The sequence below is a fragment of the Rhinatrema bivittatum genome, chromosome 13, assembly GCF_901001135.1.
Source record: "Rhinatrema bivittatum chromosome 13, aRhiBiv1.1, whole genome shotgun sequence".
NCBI classification, from domain to species: Eukaryota; Metazoa; Chordata; class Amphibia; order Gymnophiona; family Rhinatrematidae; genus Rhinatrema; species Rhinatrema bivittatum.
Window position 1 is genome coordinate 28,076,586 of NC_042627.1, and position 14,608 is coordinate 28,091,193.

The 14,608-nt window shown below is 44.9% G+C and overlaps 1 protein-coding gene across 1 annotated transcript in view; it reads right to left on the reverse strand.

The window, feature by feature from the left end:
• The window catches only part of TLN2 (talin 2), a 352,944-nt gene that overhangs the window by 194,654 nt on the left and 143,682 nt on the right, over positions 1-14,608 (reverse strand). The window contains exons 22-25 of the mRNA XM_029574657.1: positions 11,947-12,060; positions 9,126-9,260; positions 7,452-7,580; positions 4,603-4,705 (exon numbers count right to left, since the gene is read on the reverse strand). Coding sequence (XP_029430517.1) covers positions 4,603-4,705; positions 7,452-7,580; positions 9,126-9,260; positions 11,947-12,060 — 481 coding nt within the window. The remainder of the gene's footprint in view (positions 1-4,602; positions 4,706-7,451; positions 7,581-9,125; positions 9,261-11,946; positions 12,061-14,608) is intronic.

Genomic DNA, 14,608 nt, shown 5'->3' on the forward strand with positions numbered 1-14,608 from the left:
CACAAATCTGTTGTTTACTTTTTCAAAAAGTACAAAGACTAGAGGACATTCAATGAAGTTATTAGGTGATATAGTTAAGACAAATAGGAGAAAATATTTTTTTTACTCAATGCATAATTAAACACTGGAATTCGATGCCAGAGGATGTACTGAAAGCTGTAAGTGTAGCTGGGTTTTAAAAAGTTTAAGACAAGTTCCTGAAAGAAAAGTCCACAATCCATTATTAAGGTGAACTTGGGGAAATCCACTGCTTATCCCTGGGATAAGAAGTGTGAAATCTATCAACCTTTTGTGATCCTGCCAGGTACTTGTGACCTGGATTGGCCAGTGTTGGAAACAGGATACTGGGCTTGATGGACCTTCGGTCTGACCCCGTATGGCAAACCTTTTGTTCTTATGATGAAGCTGCTAAAAACCTGCATAATGGTGGTTTGTCAGTTAAAACCCTTGCTGACCTCATGCCAGCTCCTTCTCAGAAAGCAACCCATCTAGGTAGGGTGACCAACTGCCCGATTTTGAACCAGACAGTCCGGTTTTTCTATCATTGTACAGTGTCTGGTTCCAAGGGTAACCGGACACTGTAAAATCTGGTCAAAGGCGACTGGCAGGAGACAACAGAGAGGATGAGCTGCGCATGCTCAGAAGAGCGCTGTGCTCTGATCCTCCCCCTTTCCTGCAACTTGCTCCTGATGGAAGCTAAATCTTATAGATGTAACTTCCGCTGCCAGCAAATAAACCCCCCCCCCCCCCAAAACTATAGCTCAATGAGTTAATCCTTTTTACCACCAGACTTTTCACTGCCTGCTTGCTGCTGCTGCTGTTGGTAAAGCTTCTGTTGCAGATTTGCTGCTGAATACTGTCATCCTTTCACCCCCCCCCCCGCAGCAAAGCGTGAGCAAGTCCCAGTGCATCTCCATGGGAACGGGGAACGCCTCTCTCTCCTCGGCCCCTCAATAATAAAGCAGAACACCAAGCCGGGAGTCTCAGAGAGGGTGAGGAGGGAAGCATATGGTTCCAGGAATGTAGGGACTTGTAGCATTCTCATCAGAAGCTCATCAGAGGAGAGAGGATGACCTGCTTCATCAAAATCTGGTGTGGAACTGAAAGATGCATGATGGGGAGGACTAGGAGAAGGAGAACCGGGGAGCAGCCATCATGGGGTGGGGGCAGGAGTGAGTGGGAGCAAGAAAAGAGGAGAAGAGGAGAGGGTGTGAGGTCAGTAGGGAGAGAAGAGAGAATGTGGGAATGGAGGAGGGAGGCTGGGGGAAGAGACAGAAGAAAGCTGAGATTAGTGAAGAGGAAAGTTTGAGTTGGGAGGATAGGGCATGGGCAAGTGCAATGAGGCTGGGGAAGATCTGAAGTGAGAAGAGGATTTTGCTGAAGGGTGAAAAAGCTGGTGGCTCTCCCACCCCAGCTCCCTCCTTTCTTCCCCATCCACTGCCTCTTGCTCTCAACTCCTCCCTATCCTCACACGTCAACCCCATTCTCACCTGCCACTAGCCATTTCCCCCGGCAGCCATTTCCCTCTGCTCCCAGCCCCCTTGTCACCCTTCAGCACCTCCTCTCTCCCCTTATTTCCCCTTGCTTTTGCCCCCTGAAAAGGCACACTGGTACTCCCACCACTCCAGGCCTGGGGCCCGGTGCATCCTGAATGGTTGTCTGGTCTAGTTCCTCTCGTACCACCCCTCCCCCTTCCCAGCATCCCTCTGGTCTCTCTGCCCTACACCTTCCTGCTAGTAGCATTTATTTTGCCCCCTCCTTTTGCCAAGAGTGACTTCTACAATATCCTAGTTATTCCAGAAAAATTCCCCCTCCCCTGAAACCTGTGTCAAGAAATACATACACACACACGCCCCCTTCAGTGACTGATGACCCCATCTCCTTCTCTCCCCTGCAACTCATAGGCAAACACACTAGAGGAATTCCAAGTTATCCCTCACCCTCCTGCATGTGAAGTAAATCATTCCTCCTTATTCCTATTAGAATAGTCTTAATATATAGATTTTATAAGGCTTGGTTTTATGCAAATTTATGCAAATGAGGGGGAAGGGAGGCAAACTCCCTCCCCTCAGTCCTCGAGTGGCCAGTTCAGGTCTGTGGAAAAGTTGGGCCACCCTACATCTAGGTGGCAGCTGTTTACCAACGGAAAGGAGCCCCTGTGGCAGAACTCTGCTGGTTCTACTTCACCTAAAGATATTACCACCTGATCACTTACGTCAGAGTCTTCCCAGATTTATCTCATCTACTGATTCTGTCATCTGATATCTGCTGCTGTTCTGGTGGATGGGCATTATTTTTAAAACTGCCTGATTTTTTTTTTCTTTTTCTCAATATTAACCCAGCCATAATTAAGTGGTTGTGAGCTGTATGGAGACCCATTTTCATCTCATTCTCTCTCATGTTCTGTTTCATCTTTTATTGATCTTTGATTGATAACCAGTTGTAAAGTGAATGTAAAGTTTGTAATTTTATAGTATGTCCGATATTATGTATGTTTTATGATGTAAACCGCTAAGATGGATAGTTCACTACCCCTAGTGCGGTATATAAAACCTTTTAAATAAATAAATAAATACATACATACTATATACGTTTGGGAATCAGAGATCATACATTTGTCTTTGTTTTTCTCAGGGTGTTGCTATCGGCGATGTCGTTCCTTAGGGAAGGAGAGGGTCTCTACTAGGTGGTAATGTAGGCTATAGATTATTGCTACATTCTTTAGCTTCTGAATGAATTGTGGAACTCAAGCACTAGTGACATCACCAGTAAGAAGATTCAGTAATAATGTGGAAAAAGGAAAATCCATCAACTGCCACACTAAACAATATGACCAGAAGATGACACAAAGAAATGCACCTAAACTCATATGGAATCCAGGCATTTCTATAGAGGCAATATAGATCCTGTACATGATTGTACTCACACAGCAGATGTGTATATGAAATAGCAGTTCTTACTGTGCTCTGCACCAATCAACTTTAAATGCCTGCAACGTTTTCTTCCTCATGTTAGTTAAGTACTAGATTTTTAGCTCTGTCTTGCATTTCCAATGAGCTGTCAGTACATTGGAACTTCTAAGCAGCAGTGTCAAGAAAAACAAACGTATTTCTGGATGTACTAGCACTTAGACAGAAAGATTGTGCCTGGCAATTGTCTTAGTGGATCCTATTGGTAGCATCCATGTAAAACTCTGCTTGTTTTACAGAATATATTGCAGAATTCCTCAGTAGGCAATTGATAAGAATGCCAGAATCGTATAAACTTTCACAAAAAGCCAAGACCAAACAGGAAAGCATCTTCATTTCATTTATTAAAATCTATTTTTTGCTTAATACTAGTGGCCTAGGCATCTCTTAATTAATAATCTATAGCCTACATTTCATTTACTCATCCAAACCAAAACTACACAAGCTAATAAACCAGGTAGCAGCCCTTCTTTCAATACCCATTGAGTGATGTGATTCTAAGCTGGTTTTAAGATGGGTTCAAATATTAAAACAACGGATATAAAGCAGACAATGGGGCAGATTTTAAAAGGTATGCGCGCGCTACCCGTCGCGCACAAATGTACGCCCGATTTTATAACATGCGTGTGCAGCCGTGCACCTTGCGCGCGCCGAGCCCTCGGGGAGACCAGCTGGTTTTCCCCTTTCCCTCCGAGGCCGCTCCAAAATCGAAGCAGCCTCAGAGGGAACTTTCCTTCCCCCCCCCACCTTCCCCTCCCTGTCCCACCCCCAGTCCAAAAACCCCCTCCCTGTACCTTTGTTTTGGAAGTTACGCCTGCCTCTGGCAGGCGTATCTTGCACATGCCAGCCGAGTGCTGTGCCAGCGCGCAATCCCCCGGCCGCTGTGCCAGAGTCCTCGGCCACGCCTCCCAGACTGCCCAGCCATGCCCACAGACCGTCTGCTCCGCCCCCATCCCGCCCCCTGCCCACCCATTCAGAAAAGCCCCAGGATATACACACATCCCGGGGCTTTACGTGCGCCACCGGGCCTTTTGAAAATAGGCCCGGCGCACGTAGGGCTTTGAAAATCTACCCCAATATATTGACAGATTACAAAATCAAGAAAATAAGAAATAATCAATAACTAAAACTGGGGTACACAATCATCTTGAGGGAAAAAAAAGTGAGATAATGATTTAGACACAAGGAAGCTGATGTTCAAAAGTGTTTGTTCAGATAACTTTGAGTTACCCAGACAAACCCCGAGTTTCACATCTTCCATCCCACCGAAAGGATGTGTTTTACCCCAGGCAGGTCATTACCTGGGTAAAAATGAGAGGAGGGGGTAGCTCCAAGGGTGTGGTTAAACGTATCCAGATTGTGCCAATGTTCAGCATTACCTGGATACATTTAGTCAGATAAATCTGGTCGAGGAAATCACGGTGCTAAAGTTACCCAGATAGCTTTACCTAGGCATATTCAAGCAGCAGCCATATCCCAAGGGAAGAGTTGCTGAATATCCATGCAAAGTTATGCGGATAACTCTACAGCTCAGCAGCCTGCTGAATATGGACCACAAGGATTTTTCTTCTTTTAGGAAATTTTACGGTCAGGGGGTATTTTTCCCCTCAGAAGGTTATGAATAAAGTTGTACCTGTGTAGTGTTCGTTGCCTTGAGCCGCACAAGTTAGCAGCTGGGCCATAGATGAACCAACAGCTTTAGAAGTACTTCCTAGGTCTTGAGCACACTTTTCTAGCTGTGAAAGTAATCAGTGAAAAGGTTAGCTGTCCGGTACCCATGAACATTAAATACAGAAAGAAAGCATCCACTGCCACAATTCATGCTTCAGAAATTCTTTCAGAATATAAAAAAATGCACACAAAACACCGTATTTAGGCCATTGCATAAATTTAATTGTGGCGGGTCCCAGGTAGAAGGAAATCAAATTGTAAGCTCTGATCATGTTCCCCATCTTAACACAAAGTAGAAGAAAGCTCACTGTGTACCTACTGTAACTATAAGCAACTGGAAGGGAAGAAAACATTTTCATAAGGATAACCAACTTGCCGTGAGCTACCAACAAAACGGAAAGAGCTAAATAAAAATAAGCAAAACAAAAGTAAGCTATTTGTATAATCGCCAGGGCAACTACACAACAGGATGTCTTGGACTAACCAGTACCTATTATTTCATCATTGCCTTTGGCAAATAGCTTTTTGACCAAAATCATCAAGAAACTAGTAAACCAAAGAATGTAGCTCCTAAAGAAATGAGCTCTACAAACCTGGCTAGAAAAGCCCTGATTATGAGGCATGTTGTTCTGTTTTATGAAAGAAATCAGACAAGGCAGCTGAATTTAACACTAGCTTTCACACCGATTGGTGACAAGTTAAGAAGTGCAGTTACAATCCACAGCTGGCTAAATCTGGCAGACATGGTCTCTCACACCGCACTTAACTGCAATTTATAGGGGACAAAGCTAATTCACACTGAGGGTGATCCAGTACCGAGCGGTAGGAAGAGCTGCGTTAGTGCCTACGGCACCCGCGGTTACCGCCCGCACAGTGCAGCTCACCTACCGCTCGATCCTGAAGCCTAATTATATGTAAATGTAAGCCGCGTCCGAAAAGCCTTAGTCCCGCGCAACCCAGGATACTGGATAGAGCGCCTATACAGGATCCTGGGTGCGCGGGCCTAAGGCTTCACGCCACGCTGGTATCTGTCATTTCAAATGTCATTTGAAATGACAGATACCAGGAAGTCTGGTCCGATCGGGTGCAAAAGTAAGTTGCTTCGCCGCTGTCAGTGTCCCCCCCCCCTCCTCTCGGAGCAGGGAGCGAAAAGCAGCCTTGCTCCGGGAGGGGGGGGGGGGGGGACACTGACGGCGGCGAAGCAACGCAGAAGCAACGGCGAAACGACTTTTCAGTGTCCCCCCCCCCTCTCGGAGCAGGGCGCGAAAAGCAGCCTTGTTCCGGGAGGGGGGGGGGGGACACTGACGGCGGCGAAGCAACGCAGAAGCAACGGCGAAACGACTTTTCAGTGTCCCCCCCCCTCTCGGAGCAGGGCGCGAAAAGCAGCCTTGCTCCGGGAGGGGGGGGGGACACTGACAGCGGCGAAGCTTTCCCCCAGCCCGGACACCGGCAAAACTTGCTGTTTTGCAGCCATGAGCCACGAGCAGGAACGCGAAGATCTGGCTCCGATAGCTCCTCCCGACAAGATGGCCGCCTGCACGGGGAAAGAGTACAATTGGCCGCTGAAGACGTGACATCACGACATCACGTCTTGAGCGGCCAATTGTACTCTTTCCCCGTGCAGGCGGCCATCTTGTCGGGAGGAGCTATCGGAGCCAGATCTTCGCGTTCCTGCTCGTGGCTCATGGCTGCAAAACAGCAAGTTTTGCCGGTGTCCGGGCTGGGGGAAAGCTTCGCCGCTGTCAGTGTCCCCCCCCCCTCCCGGAGCAAGGCTGCTTTTCGCGCCCTGCTCCGAGAGGGGGGGGGACACTAAAAAGTCGTTTCGCCGTTGCTTCTGCGTTGCTTCGCCGCCGTCAGTGTCCCCCCCCTCCCGGAGCAAGGCTGCTTTTCGCGCCCTGCTCCGAGAGGGGGGGGGGACACTGAAAAGTCGTTTCGCCGTTTTCTCCGCCGCTGTCTTCTGGCTTCGCCGGTGTCCGGGCTGGGGGAAAGCTTCGCCGCTCTCAGTGTCCCCCCTCCTCCCGGAGCAAGGCGGCTTTTCGCGCCCTGCTCCGAGAGGAGGGGGGGACACTGAAAAGTCGCTTTGCCGTTGCAGTCTCCGTGGCAGCCCCAGTCCGGACATCGGAGGGGGGCTGCAACGTTTTTTTCGCTTTTTTTTTTTTTTTTTTTTGGCTTCTGGAGGAGGGGAGAGGACTGGGGCTGCCACGGAGACCGGCACCCATGATCGCGGCCGGGGCAGGTGAGCGGGGGCTGGGGGAAAGCTTGCCACCTACCCTTACCCATGCCTCTACCGCCTGGGTCAGGGTAGGCGGTAAATTTGCAGGTTAAACGCGCGACAAAACGGCAGGGAAAGGTAGCGTTAGTCGGGGTGCGGGTTACGGGATGCTAGGGGAATAGCTAATTGGCTCGTTTGCATGCAATATCGCGCTAATTCGCTCGTTTGCATGCAATATGCATGCCGCGGGCGGAAGGGGTTACCCGGGGAATTTAGGACGCGGTAGGAGTAGGTTAAAGGGGATTCGGGATCGCAGGAAGGGCTAACGCGGCCGAAACGTGAGTTAGAAGCGGCTTAGGAGCAGGGTAAACACGGCCGCACTTTACAGGATAGGCCTGAAAGTCAGGTTATTTTTCAGCTATCATATAGTGCCTTAAAAGTTGTAAACTGCCCAGTCAGTAAAGATGTTATCTTCTGCCTTAGGATTCCAGAGAAAACAAGGTGGTTCTCTCACCTATGACATGAAAAGACTTAATGAATTAATGAGTACAAGAACCAGCCGAATGGAAAAAGTTAATACTTTTAAAACATTCATTTACCGTTTCTCCGGGAAGTGGTTTCAATTGGCCCTCGGTGGAAGCCAGTTTGGCATCCTGAAGTTCATTCTTTAGCGTCTGTACTGTGTTTAAGGCAGAGTCAATTTCCATAGGGCCACAGGCTTCATGAGCCTACTCACAAAGCAGCAAAGAAAGGTAGCGTCAAGTATCTCTGCAACTCTAAGTTTCCAATTACTAAAAGAAAATCCTGACTTTCCCCACAGACTATAGTTATTGTACATTATTTCTGAAGGGAGCAGTAACCTGGGGATACAAATTCTCCCTTTCCATGTACACTACAACTTTCAAATGGAAAACAAAAATACTAGAAATTACGATTCTAAGACAACCGCACAAATGTGAGGAATAATTATGATGGGATAATTCTTTTATTTACTATTTCCATTAATACAGAGCACTTCAATAAATTATTTTAATTTGGAAAGGAAAAAAAAAAGAATGCAAAATCTTTCAATATATGTTTTAACATTCTGTATCATCTATACTCTACCAGTGGTGAAAATGAGAAGGCTATGTTTTCTCCAAAACTAGTCAGGGTCGTTCCTAGGCCCAGGGTTCGATACACTGATGAGAGCTTCCTCTCTCCTCCTCCCTGCTGGCAGTACTACATATGCCTCCTTATCTGCTAGTTTCAATCAACAGTCAGGGAGGATAACTTTCAAACAACTGGACGCAGTGGCATATACACATGTACGTGGCCATATGCATATTTGCTATAGCATTTTATAATAGGTGCACATGAAATGTGCGTATTTAATAAAATATGTGTAATTCCAAAAAGCAACAAATGCGTGTATGCAGACTTACATGTGAATACATGCAATACATTGAAACCATGTATCAACGGATTGAATGCACGCACCTTACCCTTTTAAAAATATATCCGTGTGTTTATTTTAGGCGTGAAAGTAAACTCATGCAAGTCCCGATTTACATGCATAAGTTGGTAAATTTTAAAGTGTGTGTGCATTGAGGAAATTAACCAGTTTATGAATTAGTCCACCAATTCTCCCAGGTCATCAAGACCCTCTTAGTTCTTCATCCTGAACTCCCACCCATGCAACAGCAGACAACAGAAGAGTCTGATATCAATTGCGCTGGATAATTCTGTGAATAAGTTGCCTAATGTATTTGCATAAATCTCTTATAAAATAGCAGCTAGCGTGTGTTCCTCTTGACCTTGCCCAGGAACGTCCCTAGACCAGGGGTAGACAATTCCAGTCCTGGAGAGTCAGAAAAAGGCCAGATTTTCAGGAAATCTACAATTAGATTTCACTGCCTCCATTATATGCAGGTGACTCACATGCATATTCATTGTGGATATCCTGAAAACATGGCCTGTTTATGGCTCTCGAGGACTGGAGTTGGCCACCCCTGCCCTAGAGCGCCTTTTTTTGCACAAGTATATTTGCGTGCGAAATTGATTATGAGGCATGCGCTGCTCCTTTGAAAATTACTGCCTATGAGTAAGTGCAAACCCCTTCCCAACACCAGTCCCAGAAACCCCTGGGCTCACTGCAGTAAAAGCATGCACGTAATTTTACCTGCATATAGCAATTGTCTAAAAGCCCATTTCTGCAGGTAAAGCATTGTTTTACCTACAGAAATTATTTTTAAAAAGTACCCTCTAAGTGTATAGTTCCAGGAGAAACCAACCTTCTGTGTTGCAGCTCTTAGCTCAGCTAAGCTGGTGGCAAGGTTCTTGGCACATTGACTTAATTGCATTGCTGCAGCTTGGTCAGCTACTGTGGGTACTGCAGCTTTAGCAGATGCCACCATCTTACTACCAGGCTGGTGAAAAATGAACAGAAAGATTACGACTCACAGGTGCAGGAACAAATGCATATATTTTTTAAAACTAACTGAAAGCTTGGTGTTCTGAAGACAACACTCTACACAGGACATGCAACTAAATATACTTTAAAAGGCATTTCTGAATCTTAAACAACAAAAAAGCTTCGCCAAACATTTTTGGATAAAATTATTTATCTGCTTCTCAGTAGTAGGAAAAGATGTACAGGGAGATCTGGTTATCTTTTTCAAAAAACATGAATAACTGTGAAAGCCATATGACTGTGCACTAGGCTACTGTACCTCTTTGTGAGCAATAATGTAGAGGGGGTTACACGAAAAAGTTTGCCTTTTTGTAGACGACATTAAGATTTGCAAGTGTGGAGACAGCCTTGAGGGAGCAGACAGAATGAGAAGTGATCTGAGAAAGCTTGAGTCGTCATTGAATGCTTGGTAATTAAGATTCAAAGCAAAAAAGTGCAGAGGAATGCATTTGGGATATAGAAATCCAAGGGAGCAGTCTTCCGCGGTGGATGAGAAGCTGATGTGCACCAACTAGGAAAGAGATGTCGAGGTGAAAGTGCTTGATGATGTCTAGGCAGCGAAGGACTGTGATGAGAGAGGGATTCCAGTGTACACACAGAAAGGGGAGGGGAGGAAGAGATAATGCTTCTGTATATGTCTTTGGTGAAGCCTCATGTACAATACTGGGTTCAGTAGTGGAGGCTGCACCTCTGAAAGGATAAAACTAGGCTAGAGGTAGTCCAGAGAAAGGCAATCAAAATGGTGTGGGGTCTGCCCCAAAAGCCATATGAGATGAGACAAGGACCTACATATGTAAATGTTAGAGAAGAGGAGAGATGGGGAATATAACAAACACATTTCAAAGCACAAGGAGGAAACATTTATCAATGGAAAGGGGTGATATGAAACATCCATGGGGTAGACTCGGGGGAAAAACCCCCCAAAACATCAGGAGGTATTTTCCACAGAGAGTGGTGGATGCTTGGAATGCCCTCCCTGAATGGGTGATGGAAGCTAAAACAGTAACAGACTTGAAAAAGATATGTGATAAATACAGAGGATCCTTACTTTCAAAAAGTGACAGGATAACGGAAGCATGATCTAATGGTACCAGAGGCCAAAGAGTCAGCCAAGGGATAACCTGGACAGAGCAGTGGTTACATCCCCAACAGCAGTGGCAGGACTGCAACAAGCTTCCAAGAAAGCACTGGGGTATCCTGCATGGAGTGGCAGGATGCTTTGGACAATGGCTTCCCTAGTTTTGGTTATCGTGTAGATTGTTAGAAAACTTGGTAATAAGACATGGAAAGGGATCTGGGTGTTGGATTTAGGAATCATAGGGGAAAAGGACAGGGCTTGAAACAACTTCCCAGTGGAAGGGGTGAGGGCCAGCACTTTAACAGCTTCTGCACATGCTTGGGATGGATATGGAGAGCAGTGGTCAGAAAAGGGTTGAAAGCTCAGGTGAAAAACATGGGAGGTGGGACAGTTGATTTTGAGCTAAGTATGAGAACCTATAAACTCATCTACCCAACGTGGGAGACAGGCTGGGCCTATTTAATCTTTTTCTGCTGTTATTTACTATTTATTTATTTTTTATTTATTTATTTAACATTTTTTATGTGACTAAGTTTGAAGGCAGCTCCCCGCTGCTACCAGGAGCATGCATTTTGAGCTATCAGCAGTGCCATCAGCAAGCTCTCCGCATTGTGGGGGTAACTTTGTAAAGACCCCATAAATTTAAAGTCAGTGCCTTGCAGACTTTACACCAATTTTAAAGGAAAGTATGCATGTACTTTCCCTTTGAAAATGATCCCACCACTCGCACATTTACTTCTGCTAACGTGGGTACAGTTTTTTTCAAGAAAGATTTTGCATTTTCAAAAGCATACAAATGAGTATACGTGTAAAGACAAACCCCTAACCCATCCTGCCTATAGGAACCCCTCTGCTTAATGCGGGTAAACATATGCACATACAGGCCATATGAGCACACGTTTATCGACATATAGAATGGACAGTTTTGTAAAAGCTCATTTCTGCAGGTAAGGCATGGTTTTACCCAAGGAAGGGGCTTTGAAAATTACCCTTCCCATGAAATAAGAGGTTTGCTGATATGAATGATTGCCTTGCACCGCCTCACCGTCCACCTGAAGCTAAACTGTCAACTTTGGATCCGCCTTGAATTTTGACTACTGGAGTTTCCTTTTATTTCCAATCCTTACCATGGAGGTAGAACCCCACTATCTTCTGTGCACAATATTGTATTTCTTTATTATAAAGATTTTATTGCTCAGTGTCCTACCATAGTATTCAGAATGATGTTCAAGGTTACTGGGTGGACTATGGTAAAGTTATATCTAGTTACAATATTCTGTCCCATATGAGCCTGTGGCAAGGAATAGCTCAAAAATGGGATGAAAACCACCCTTGTAAGTTCTTTTATTTGAACCTCATACCACTAGTTAAAAAACTGTCCTTGAAGATGTGGAAACTAAGAGCACCCCTGCTTCACAAGTGACTTGAGGTAAGACCAACTTCTACTACTAACCCAATGGCAAAACCAATAAGGTTATATCATGCTGAATGGGCCGGAGAGAATAGTCACATTTGGAGGTGCAAGATATTGCAAAGATAATGCAATTGTTTCTATGAATTTTACCTGAAGAAAGCTCTGACTGCAAATTATAAGAGCCAGCTGAGCACTAAGATCTTCCGTTTGAGCTTGGCTTCCTCTCACACCTTGCACAAGCTGAGGAATATGATCTGCGACAGCCTGTGGAGGAAAGTAAAATTTTCACAGACGTATTCAAGACTTAAAACAGTTCTTTAAATGGATTTTCTGAGAGAACTACTTTCCTGAGTTCAGCTGGATACAGAATTGTCTCATTTTTACTGATGCTCTACACCACTCTGGGCAGGTTTTTCCTGATATAGCGGTATAAAATAATAAATGAAATGAAGCGACAGTGAAAGGGAAGACATCTCCTCAGCTCACTCCTTGCTTTGGTATACCCAACTTAAGGAACTCTCTTTCCCTTGCAGTAACATCAGGGTCCCCCCCTTTTGCTCCATCTTCAAGTCCCATCTTATGATGAAACTCTTCACAGAGGCATTTTGGGCCAGATTTTGTAATCTACGTGCGGGCTTGGATTTGTGCGCACAACCCGGCGCGCCCAAATCTACGCCCAATTTTATAACATGGGTGCGCAGCCGCGCGCATGTTATAAAATCTGGGGATGGCGCGTGCAAGGGGGTGCACACTTGTGCACCTTGCGTGCGCCGAGCCCTAGGGGAGCCCTGATGGCTTTCCCCATTCCCTCCGAGGCCGCTGCGTAATATATATATTATATATATATATATATATATATATATATATATATATAGTTATAATAATTAATTCAAGACAAAGGTACAGTGGGAAAGGTAGTTTCCTTGCGTGAAAAGCTCTCAATGTAAATAATAGGCATGCATGAGATACAAAGGTTGTTGCAGGATACAAAGGTTGTTGAGGATAGGCTGAAAAGATTAGGGCTGTTCAGCTTGGAGAAGAAACGGCTGAGGGGGGATATGATAGAGGTCTTTAAGATCATGAGAGGTCTTGAACGAGTAGATGTGACTCGGTTATTTTCACTTTCGAATAATAGAAGGACTAGGGGGCATTCCATGAAGTTAGCAAGTAGCACATTTAAGACTAATCGGAGAAAATTCTTTTTCACTCAACGCACAATAAAGCTCTGGAATTTGGTGCCAGAGGATGTGGTTAGTGCAGTTAGTGTAGCTGGGTTCAAAAAAGGTTTGGATAAGTTCTTGGAGGAGAAGTCCATTAATGGCTATTATTCAATTTTACTTAGGGAATAGCCACTGCTATTAATTGCATCAGTAGCATGGGATCTTCTTAGTGTTTGGGTAATTGCCAGGTTCTTGTGGCCTGGTTTTGGCCTCTGTTGGAAACAGGATGCTGGGCTTGATGGACCCTTGGTCTGACCCAGCATGGCAATTTCTTATGTTCTTATCAGTGTAAAGGAAGAGCCCAGTTTCATGTCTATTCATAAAGGGGCGGATTTTAAAAGGGTTACACGCATAATATATTATATATATATAATATATATATATTATGCACATAATATACTGTACCTTTGTCTTGAATTAATTATTATAACCCTATACGGACTCATCTATGGTTACCTTGTGATGCACGGTATACGTAGCCAGCATAACATAACTGCTAGATTTGGGATAGGAATTTTTTCTTGGATGTACAGGTTAGGTTTGGTGGTAAAGATATCAACATATTTGAAAAGCCAAAGTAAAAACCTTCTCAAACACTGATCCACCAGATACCACAAGTATGTAAAAGGTCCAACTGTAGTCGAGATTTTTTTTAATTGATGTAATTTTTATTTATAATTTTATGATTATGTAGTTTTTGATCATTTACGCAGATGTACTGCATATGGGTAATATAAGACCAGTTAACAGGCACTGGGTGTGGGACTGTCCCGTATTAAGGTGTGTGTATAAAGTTATATTACATACATATTTTCCATGATTCCTTCTGAATTGTATCCCTCCACCTTGGGTCATTGTGGGATATAAACATGAATAAATAACTTGCCAATTACAGTACTTGTCACATAACCATTTTACTGTAAATTCTTAGAAATGCCACAATGAAATACACATTCGTACTTGCCCTGGCAGGTCAAGTTGGTGCTTATATCAGAAAGCAGGCCCCCCAAAAATTACATTCAACTAATTTGAGTGAAATGAACAAAAGCTGCACATTAACTATAAAATATTGTGTCCCCTATAGTATAATTCACTCTGGAATACCTAGCATCAGTACTAAAATGGGCAGAGAGAAAAAAATACATTATAAATACTGGGGCAGATTTTTAAAAGCCCTACGCGTGTAAATCCAGGAGGACAGGGGTGGGGCGGAGTCTGGGGGCGTGGCCAAGGACTCAGGCACAACGGCTGTGCCGGGGAATCTCGCGCTGGCAGTTGGCTGGTAGGCGTAACTTGTGAGATAAAAGTAAGGGTTTTTTTTTTCGGGCTGGGGGGGGGGGGGGCGGGACAGGTCGGGGAAGGAAAGTTCTCTCCAAGGCCGCTCCGATTTCGCAGCGGCCTCGGAGAGAACCAGATGGCTTTCCCCCTTAGTGGGAAAGCCATCTGGTTTCCCCGAGGGCTTGGCGCGCGCAAGGTGCACTAGTGTGTACTCCCTTGGGTGCGCTGACCCCTGATTTTATAACATGCGCGTATATTTGTGCGCACCAGGTAGCACGCACAAATGTATACCGCACGCGTATCTTTTAAAATCT